This window comes from Pogona vitticeps, chromosome 8 (assembly GCF_051106095.1).
Source record: "Pogona vitticeps strain Pit_001003342236 chromosome 8, PviZW2.1, whole genome shotgun sequence".
Classification (NCBI taxonomy): domain Eukaryota; kingdom Metazoa; phylum Chordata; class Lepidosauria; order Squamata; family Agamidae; genus Pogona; species Pogona vitticeps.
This window is the reverse complement of record NC_135790.1, coordinates 9,903,659-9,914,067: the sequence shown is the minus strand read 5'-3', so window position 1 is coordinate 9,914,067 and position 10,409 is coordinate 9,903,659. Positions and strand designations below refer to the sequence as shown.

Below are 10,409 nucleotides of genomic sequence, written 5' to 3'. Positions count from 1 at the left end.
ACACACACACACACACACACACACACACACACACACACAGAGGGAGGGAGTTTCTTAAAATGTGGTTTGTGTGTTGTTAACATTATGATCTGTTTCCAGTGTGGTTGTACTTTAAGGAGGACTATGTGTTGGTCTGACTTTATTAAAGACAACAAGGGAGCAGAGAAGGGATGACAGAGTTGAAAGAGGATAAGCCAGAATTTTGTTCTCTTCGTGAAGAGCACGACAGCAGATGTCAGTGCATCTCTGTTTGTACGTAAATCCCACTCCGTGAGGCTTACTCCCAGATAAGGATAACAAAACCACAGCAAACATCCTTTGATTTCAGCTTTGCACCCGATTTATTTAAAGTATCAATGACAAATCATATAATCCGAGAACATTAGGCTTCTATTGCCAGACCCTGGGGACGATTCTTCTTTGAGGGCTCGTCTTGGAAGTGGGCTCAAAATCTCATGAGAAAAGTATTTCCGTCTCATCTCTCCTCTGCTTTTCTCCATCTCCCCTTGTGACAAATCTTATGTGGACAAGACTCCCCACCAAAATAAGCTTGATTGCCATGTGTCTTTTATGCAAGACAGGCCTCTATTTGTAAAGCTGTGATAGGTCGGTCTTCCTTTTGAATCTGTTCTCTTTCTGAAGGGCTGTCCAGCCTGATTCTGATTAAAAGACAACGAGCCATAAGGAGGGACATCACAGACCTCGAAGGGCCTTGTCCACAGTTAGCAGCACCTGGACAGCAGACTCAGTAGGCCATAGCCTTCCCTACTCAAGAGAGGGAGATTCCAGCTCTATTTAAATTATTTTTTAAATGCTTTGAATTTTGCATATACATTATCTACATATAAATTAGCATAGACAGTTCTGTGTGAAATTGGTGCCCTCTTTGGGCCAGCCATCCGGTCTGTGTTCTTTTTCTTAGTGTAAGTGGTCACTCTTATCTCCAAGGGGTGAGGAGTACACTTCTTTTCTCTTAAGGATGTCACTGTGAACCTTTGTTGCAGCAGGGAAAAATCAGTTCATTGGTCTTGGGGAGCTGGTCGCTTGTTGGTCGCCTGGCCAAGGCCCGTGCGTGTCAGTTGCACCCACATTCATCAATGATCATGTCCTCATGGTGACGGACCGTCACCCCGCCCTTCTCATAGTAGAGCATGGAGAGTGGGCTCAATTTGACCGGAGCGCAGGCTGGGCAAGGCACCCGGTTGGGTTGGTATAACTTCAACAAGCTCTGTGAAAAGAGGAAAAGGAATTGCATTAGGGGGACAGGAGCACTAGCTGTAAAAGATGGCCTGGCCTGGCTAAGATGACGTGCAGCCCCTCTCTAACCTTCCTGCCAGGATGACGGACCCTCTCAGTAGAGCTTGGAAATGTTGCTTTTTGAGACAACTTCTTTCAGAGCCCGTCAGCCAGGAAACATTATTTTTTTACTCCAGATTCCAGAATCCCTGAGACGGGACTTCCCAGATCATCATTGGACTTCTTTTTTCCAGTATTTGTTTATTTATTTAAAATTTGTATATGCCAAAAGGATGTAAGGTGGCTTATAATATAAAAAGAAATGAAGTTAAAAGCTAAATAATAAATTTTAAAAGCATCAAACAGAAACCATATTAAGACCCGTAAGAGCAATATTAAAAACAGAAGGAAAACAGAAGGAAAAAATAATCCCCCCCCCCAAAAAAAACCCTGTTTGATAACCAGACTTTTAAAGGAAAGTCTGCCTGAAGAGGAATATCTTCTTCTGCTTGAAGAAGGACAGCCAAGATGGAGTCAGCTTAGTTTCCTGTGAAAGAGAACTCCAGCGTTTGGGAGAAGCAGCAGCAGGAAAGGCCGTCTCCCGTACCCCCAAAATTCACCTGTGAAGATGGTGGGACCAAGATGGGGCCTCTCTTGATTATCTTATTAAATCGGGATTCGAATGCCAAAAAAAAAAAAAAAAACCTGACATTTCCAGTCTCTGAATCCGAGCAAGATATTCAGAGTTTGATCCAGGGAAGGAGCGGCCAGCCCAGTCAGAAGGACCAGCCATGGAGAGAGGGGACCAGGGTTAGCCCAAGACATTTTGCTGCCTGAGATCCACCCCTCCACACACACACACTGTCTGCATACTGAAGCAAGCAAGCTCAACATAGAACCTTATTCCACCATTGAGGATGGGAGAGTTAATGATGCTTAATGGCCCAGGATGGGCTACCCTTGACTCTTCCTGAGAGCTTAGAGTTACAAGATGGTGTCTTGATACAGAGATCTCTGTGGAATGTTTGGAATGGAGAGATGGGGGGGAGAGAGAGTCCTCAGGTAGTCTGCTGTGCAGGTGTGAAGTGTTGATGGGCAATTGCCCAAAGAATCCCTCCTTCTGCTGGTGTTTTATCTTTTAAATCAGATTTGGGTCTACCCAGAATTGCCCTCCGAAAAAATGGGACACATCCGGTCGGATTTCAAAAGGACATGAGAAGCATTAGGCTAGGTGAGAGCAGGGGCTTGTTTAAGCCAACGTTGTGTGTCCTGACAGCTGCAAATCAGTCACCACAGCAAAGCCCACAAGCAGAAGAGGAGCACAGTGACACACACACACCCATTTGTGTCCCTTGCAACAATGGTATTGAGGGCAGGGCTTGGGAAAGTTACTTTTTTGTATCGCAACTCCAAGAACCCTCAAGCTGGTAAATCAAGCATCTGCAATCTGAATTTCAGTTTGGTTTGACTGCAAATGCCCTGTGTTTTCTCCCTGTTTTTTATTCTTGCACCCGGCTTACCTGCAGTTATAATAATAGTTAAAGTTAAAAGGGGTTGTAGACAAAAAGTTACTTTCCCAAGCTCTGATTCAGCAGCATGCTGCTTTCAATCATCATGACTAATAGACATTCTCTTTCCTTGGCTTCCTCTCCAACATTTGCACCTCCCCCTTTAAAAAAAAAACATTTGCTGGACAGTGTTTTGGTGCAGGTCATTCTGCTATTATTTTTTTTACTGCTTTGTGTGGATCCATTCTATGGTTTTGTTATTGTTCTAAATCAACTACTCTCAGACATCTACCTACTGTGAATAACAGTATAGAGGCACTTTAGATAAACAAATATTGTAGTCCTTATGTGCTGTCAAGTTACCTCTGACTTATTGTGATCTCAATAGGGTTTCAAGGTTTGTGAGATGTTCAAGGGGTAATTTATCATGACTTACTCCCTCCAGTAAGTTTCCACAGCTGAGTGGAGAATCGAACCCAGCTCTCCTGAATCCTGCCCCAAAACTATTCCCCAACCCATTTTGGTTCTCAACAAATATTGATAAATATTAATTTAATTAGAAATTTTAATTCAGAGCTTTGGGCTGAAGAGCACTCTTTTGGTGATGGACCACCAAAGACATGTGTGAACTGGGAGGAAAGGGAGGAGACAGAAGTTTGGCCAGACGCTCAAACCTTTACTGAGGACTGCAACTTCCAGAGTGCCCCAGCTGGCATGGCTGTTGCGTAGTTATGCTAGCTCATAGATCTGAAGAGTTGCTTACATTTTTACAGACAACTGTCCAGAATGGATGTCAAAGACAAAAGGGTGTCCTTGTTTTGAAGAGCTATCTGAGCCACATCTAGTTTAAAGATAACCATAAGAGGCTGAGAGTCCTTTTGCTTAACATGATCTCTGTAAAGCACCTCTAGGAACCTCTCTTACTCACCTGCATATATGCATGATTGGTTGGCTTAAAGCTCTCATCTACAGGCGATGGGCAGTCCCCCTCACAACGGTAGGCATTATATTTCTTGGGGTGCAGAATCCACTTTCCAAATCCAGTCTTCTCAAAGTCCACCATCATATCAACTCTCCTGCACAGAGATCTACTTTCTTCAGCAATGCCAGATATGTCGGTATCGCTCCCTTTAATCCTCTTTCTTTGATTCCTGTTCCGCCGGTGACGCCGGGCCCCGACCTCTTTGGACGTGTCGTCAGACATGACGTATTTGGACGTCTCCACCATCCTGATGAGGCTTGGTCCCTGGGAGGGTTCCATCCGTTCCTTATCTTTAGAGAAGACAACCAGGAGGACTTGTTCTGTCAGGCTCTGAGGTGGGATGTGTGAAGCCTCATTGGAGTCACAGATGTCCTCGAAGCCACTGGTGGGACATCCATCGATTCCTTCCCTGTTGCTGTCCTCTAGGTGACCTTCTGTCCATTTCTGCTCCTGGGCCTCTAAGGTGTCTTGGCCTGATGGTCCCCCCTGGTGGAGCCAGAAGCGGAGCAAGGAGGTAATGTTGAAGACTTTCCAGGAGGACTGGATGGAGGAGGAGCTGATCCTGCTGCTGTGGCTGTGGCGGCAGCTGAAGGAGCCCAAGAAGATCTTATCTGTGCAGGTCTGGTTCCCATGACATATGTGGTTGTGGACGTGGTAGATGCTGACGGTGACATTTTTGGCTTGGGAGAAAGACGCGAGGGGGACCCGGAGCTCAGCCAGCCTCACGTCCAAGCTGCTGGAAATGGAGGTCATGTCGAAAGAGAAAACCCAGTGATCCTCAAACTGGAAAGAATCTGGAAAGCAGCAGAAAGGCATGGGTGGTTAGGAATGGAGAAAAAAAATCAAGGCTTAAAACAGGAAAGGCATCAGTCTTGGATGCCACGATTGCCAGACCATGCAGTACATTTCATTGACTATTGCACTGTTTGCACACGAAGCTTATTAACAGGCTTATTTGTTACTTAAAACCGCAGGGCTTGTGACAAAGAAAAGGAAGCACGCTAGACACGGGTAGCAAGATAAAAGAAGGAAAATCCTGGCGATTTCTTCAGGAAAGCCTTTTAGGATAATGCGTGGGGGGGGGGGAGAGAGAGAGGGAGAGAGAGAGAGTCTTCAACTGGATTACAGAAGACCTGAAAACTGCCTTATTTGGGTACAGGTCTGCCTCTGTCTCATTGAAATGGAGCAGCAATAAATGGGCAGCAAGTTCAGGAAGAAGCAGAAAGAAAGCTTAATGTCCATGCAGACTTACAAAAGGCAAGAGGGGAAAATTCATTCAGATGACCATTTGCCTCCCCCCCCGTCCCATACATGCCAGCCAAAAGCCTCTTCATTATTTATGCTGGCATAAATACACTGGCATGGGTCACAGCTACACCTTGCCACTAGTTAACAAGTTGCTGCTTGCATTCCTCCTTGCTTACCAAGTCAAGCAAACTGGCACACAAGAAGAAATAGAAGCAATGCCTTATTAACTAGCAGCAGCTGGCTGCTGTGGTTGACACCAATGGGATAAGTAAGCCATAGCATTTTGGTCACTGATAAAGAAAACATGCCAGGTATGTTGGGGCTGATTTCCAACACTGGCAGGTAAGAGACAACAATACTGTGGCATTTTGGAATTGCCAAGCTGGAAGGGACCCTATGAATCATCAAGTGGACTCTATCAAGGAGGCACAGTGGGAATTGAACTCCCAACCTCTGGCTCCACAGCCAGACCCCTAAACCACTGAGCTATCATCATCATCATCATCATCATCATCATCATTCAGCTTCAGTTCCCACCATGCAGAACCTGCAGCAGTGAAAGGCCAACTTGTTTAGATGAAATCCTGCATCTGCAAGGTATTGTCCTGTGTTCCCAAAATATGGGTTATTGGTAGCATGTTCAGCTTTAAGATTTAGCAACAAAAAGCATTCCTCAAGAACAATAAACTGAATTTGTTGCTCATTTCTGACCTTAACAACAGCCCTCCACATCATACTGCAATCTCCAACTCACCTCCTTGTCTTCATCTACTCCTGATGCCTTCTAGACAGTTATTAACACAACCCATCAGTTGTGTGAACTGGAGACAAATCTCATCTGATTACACCTTATCCACAGTATCTTTGATTGTTCTTTTTCAAGGTTTTCTGCACATCTTTGGAATGAGCTCTTTGCTAAATGCATCAACATTTCCACTTCTGCTCCTTTGACAAAAGATGTCCAGCAGGGGACTGTATAAAATTATATTTAGTCTTCTAAGACTAAAATGGGCTCCAAGAACAGAAAAAGGGAGAGGAATCACATACAGTTCTAAACCTGATCCACCTTTCAACATGGCAAAGTGACTTTCATTGTCTACAACTCCCAGAAGCACCTAGCCTTTTTAAAGCTCTGATCTAAGTCTTCTGTAAGCCAACCATCTATGATCCTATATCCATACATTGTAAATAAATTTGGTAAAATCCATAATAAATTTGAAAAAGAAATTCCCTAGGTCATTCACAAAGTCCTACTTTGCTGCCTCCCTGTGGTGTGAATTTTAAGTGCCCTGGATTTTGTTCCAAGCCCCAAGATGTCCTGAGCACTCCCAAGGACTCTTAAGCAACAACCCGTGAAAGGGAGAGTTTCTGTTCCTATTCTAGCCATCTTTAAGCTGTCTTGCAAGCCATGTTAGATGGGGATGATGGGGATGATGGGGAGCCTCGTCCAGCAGTTCACAAGGACACAACTCTAGGAAGGCTGATGTGTATTAATAATGACGGGCCTTCACTATAACTTGGAATTAACCCATTACATATGAAGACGAGCAGTATTTAATTTTCTCTCTCTCTCTTATAACTAAAGCACAGCAAGGACACATTACAACAGTATTATAATCAATGATAACTTCACTAATTTTGCAGAGTAAATTGCAAATGATTCTAGTTCCTTTTATAGACAGAGGGGTTCTTTCCTTAGTCGCCCAGCTTTTGGAAAAGTTGCTTTTTTTTGGACTACAACTCCCAGATTGACAACTGGGGAGATTTCGGGGTTTATAATCCAGGAAAGTAACCTTCCAAACTCTTCCAGATGTGCTTTGTATTGGAAACCGAAGTCTTTTTACACTGTTAACGTTTTTTATATTAAAATGTTGTTTTTGAAGAAGAAGAAGAAAATGACTTTGAAAACTCCGGCACCCTTTTTGAATGAACAAGGAAGTCCCAGGTAAAAACGGTATCCCTTTAAAAACGGACACGATTTGTTTGATTAAAGTTAAAGTGCATTCCGCTGGAATCCTTAAAAGCAACGTTAAAGCTGCTTATTCTAAAGTTTGTTCCGAGGAGGACCAGACTTCAGAAAAAAACGCCGGCGAATTACAGAGCAACCGTCCTTATTTAGGGCACAGCAGTCCGTTTCAGCCGAGGAGGCTGAGAAAGAGGGCGGCAGGACCGTTAGATCCAATAAAAATGGGCCGTTTTCGGGTTGCCACCAGACTCCTCGCGGGCTGGCCTGCAACAGAGGGCCAAAGCTAGTACAGTATTCCCGAAATTCGGGGAAAGTGCTACCCGCTTCTTTCTGGAGTCCGGGCGGCAACGGCTTTAGACGCGCCTCTGCCTCTCCCTTCCTTTCTCCGCCTGCCTCTTACGGTTGCTAGACAGCCCAGACGGCCCCGGAGCCCCGAAGAACCCGCCGGCCAAAGTGGCTTGACTGCTTTCCCTTCCCGCCGCAGGTGCGTCCCTGGCCTCCCTCCCCGTGCCAAGCGGAGCCCGGGCACCTTCCCTTGCGCGCGCGTGGGGGGGGGGAAATGTTTCCTTTCCTTGCGGGACCCTCTCCTCGACCCTCCTGCCTCCCTCCTGGGCATCCTCTGCCCCACACATCTTCCCTGCCTCTCTCTCTCTCTCCCCCCCCCCCAGCGTCCCCGCTTCCAATCCACAAAAAAAGATCTATTGGGGTCGCGAAGCCCTGCTTCGGGGATGGATGTGGATTGCGTCGCCCCCTCGGGGGCCGCCCCCCCGCCCCGCGCAGACGTCTGAGGCCACAATCCATACAAGCCAGCTTCTCCGGGGAGGGAGGGAGGGAGTCCTGCGCGGGAGTGGGGAGGGGGGCCATGAAGACCGGGGGGGGGAGAGAGCGGGGCGGGAAGAGAATTAAACCTCCATCTGTCCGGCAGGAGGGCTGGCCCGCGCACCTTCCGCCCCGCGCAGCCCGCGCCGCTCCTCCGGCCAAGACTTCGCCCCAGAAACGATCTCGTGGGAAATGAAGCCCAGAAAGGGGGGAGGGAAGAAGGGATGGGGGGGGGGAGAGAGAGCCACGCCAGCCGCCCGCCCGCCTGCCCGCGGACTTACTTTTGGCCACCAGGCTGAGGATGGTGTCGGCTTCGCGCCACGCCGAGCCTTCGGGGGCCGGGCGGGCCGGGGAGCGGCCGCGCGCCAGCGAGCGGTAGAGGTGCATCATGTAGGCCGGGTAGCCGGGCGCCGGAGCCGGGCGGCCGAGGAGGGGCCCGGGGCCCGGAGGCACAGCCGCGCTCCCGGCCGGCCGAGGAGAGAAGAGGCCGACGGCAGGGCCCGCGCCCGCCAGCACCGCCCAAAGCGCCCAGAGCGCCCGAGCCGGGCCGCCCCGTCCAGCCATCGCCGCCCGCGGGGATGCTGCGGAGACCGACGCGCCCGCGCGCCCTTGCCTCCCTTCCTCGGGTCCCTCTCCGGTGCTCCCACTCCCGAACTTCTTTCTTTCTTTCTTTCTTTCTTTCTTTCTTTCTTTCTTTCTTTCTTTCTTTCTTTCTTCGAATTATCTAACTCTTCCCACTCTCCGTTTTTGACCCTTCTTTTCTTCCCCCAAATTCTTTCTTTCTTTCCCTCTCTTCCAAATTAAAGTTACTCCGTTCGTCCGACTGTCTTTTAATCCAGGCTTTCTGGTTCTTCCACCCTTCTCTTAAATTTCCCCTTTTTTTAAAAAAATAGCATAAGTGATTGCTCCTCCGGGCCTCTGCCCTTGGCGCTCTCCTCCCGTCTCTCTTTCCTCTGAGTCTCTCTTTTGTGGGTTTTTCCCCCTCTCTCGCTGCCCGTCCTCGTTTCCTTCCCGCCTTCCTCTCGATCGGGACCCTTTCTGGATCGTCGCTCGTCGGCCCCTTCTTTCCGCCGGGCGACCTCCGCGTCCTCTCCGCCGGCCCGGGACGGGCGCTTTTTATACCTCCCCGCAGCCTCATCTGGTCAGCCTTTGAAGTCAACAAGCTGTCAAACTTTCCGGCGTGGCCCGCACGGTGCCTATTCTCATGCAACCCCCCCCCTCCAGCGAGGTAGGGAGAAGGACACCCCTAGAGCAGGCAATTAATTACCCATCTCCCAATCTTCATCAGCCTCGAGTGAAATGCGAACAAAGCAATTGTTTCACAGGTACTTGAAGATAGCCAGATCCTCCTGATAGGTGTGACCCCCCCACCCCCACCCCCGCTGTTCCACCCCAGCCAACGATGCTCTGATACCTTGGTCTTTGACACGCTCCTGGGTGGCAGCGGAACAGCTTGGCAAATCCCCCCCCCCGCCCCCGACGGCTTCTAATCTGGGAAGCGGGTGGTGTGTGGAAGTGGGCGCTCTTGCAGGGAAAGCAGTCCGTTTCATCTAATCTAGTTCGTTTCTTAAAATACTCCCATATCTGAGGATCTCAGGACAGGTTGCAGAAGATACGACCCTTGAGCTCAATGGTAATGTTGAAACATTTGCAATAAACTTGACTTTTCGCCATTTGAAATAGTTTAAAAACCTTGTCCTGTGCTGTGTCAGAAGCACAAAGTAGTCCAGTCAGTTATTCTACTGACTAACAGCCCCACCCTTCAATATATCCTTTTCCAGGCAGTTTGCAAGATTAATTGTGATTTCTTGATTTTACCTGCCTTTCTTTTCACGTTTGCTCCTTCCCAGGCATGTGTGTATGTGTTACGTTCTAGTGCTGAGGAAGCCGCTCAGCATCTCTCCCAAAGATCCTCTACTTGATTGGGACACCAGTGACTTAATTTCTGAAAAAGGAAACCATGGGATTTTCTGTGTCATGTCAGAACACAAACTATCCTGGGAAAGAGCGCAGCGCCGTTGAAAATGTTATTTAAACAAGAAAAGCAAGGAAAACACACTTCTCGGAATCTCCCAGTGATTGGAAAAATCTGTGAGGCATTTCCCTCAACATTATTTTTTTCCAAATCTCTGAAATAATATTATTTGTGTAGAAGTACCTCTGGATGCTCCAACTTGGATGGGGATCGGAGAATGCGCCCACTGGAAGAAAGAGGTTATTATTAAAAGTGCCACAAGCGCTTGTGTTTGTTCATTTGTTTGTTTTGATACCTTTCAAAATAAGTTAGAGCCCCAGCAGTGGGGTTAAAATAGGAGGCTAGAACTGAAGAGCCCCAGGTTGGAATCCTGGCTCATCTATGGGTCAGTGCCTCGCTCTCAGCCTGTCCTCACTTGCAGAGCTGTTATGTGGGTAAAGGAGAGGAAGGTCCATCCATGTATGTGGGTTTCAGCTCCTTGGAGGAAAGGTGGGATAGAAATGTGGCAAATACATAACTGCAGACAATACAAGCCAGTTCTTCAGAAGGACACGCAGGGTGAAATCCTGCAGCTCAACCTCTATAGGACAGCTGTGGTTTCTTTCCGTGTGATTTGTCCAAAGTTTTGTAAGGATCCCTCTGTGTAGAGCAATTGTGCTATAACTCTAAGATTCT

The 10,409-nt window shown here is 47.9% G+C and overlaps 1 protein-coding gene across 1 annotated transcript; it reads right to left on the bottom strand.

Moving 5' to 3' along the window:
- Nucleotides 1-317: 317 nt before the first annotated feature.
- On the bottom strand, nucleotides 318-8,451 carry LOC110075194 (nodal homolog 2-A). The gene is made up of 3 exons (XM_020786167.3): nucleotides 8,041-8,451; nucleotides 3,673-4,520; nucleotides 318-1,228 (listed from the first exon to the last, which is right to left on the bottom strand). The coding sequence occupies exons 1-3, from the start codon at nucleotides 8,321-8,323 to the stop codon at nucleotides 1,076-1,078; spliced, it is 1,284 nt and encodes a 427-aa protein (XP_020641826.3). The 5' UTR covers nucleotides 8,324-8,451; the 3' UTR covers nucleotides 318-1,075.
- Nucleotides 8,452-10,409: the final 1,958 nt, after the last annotated feature.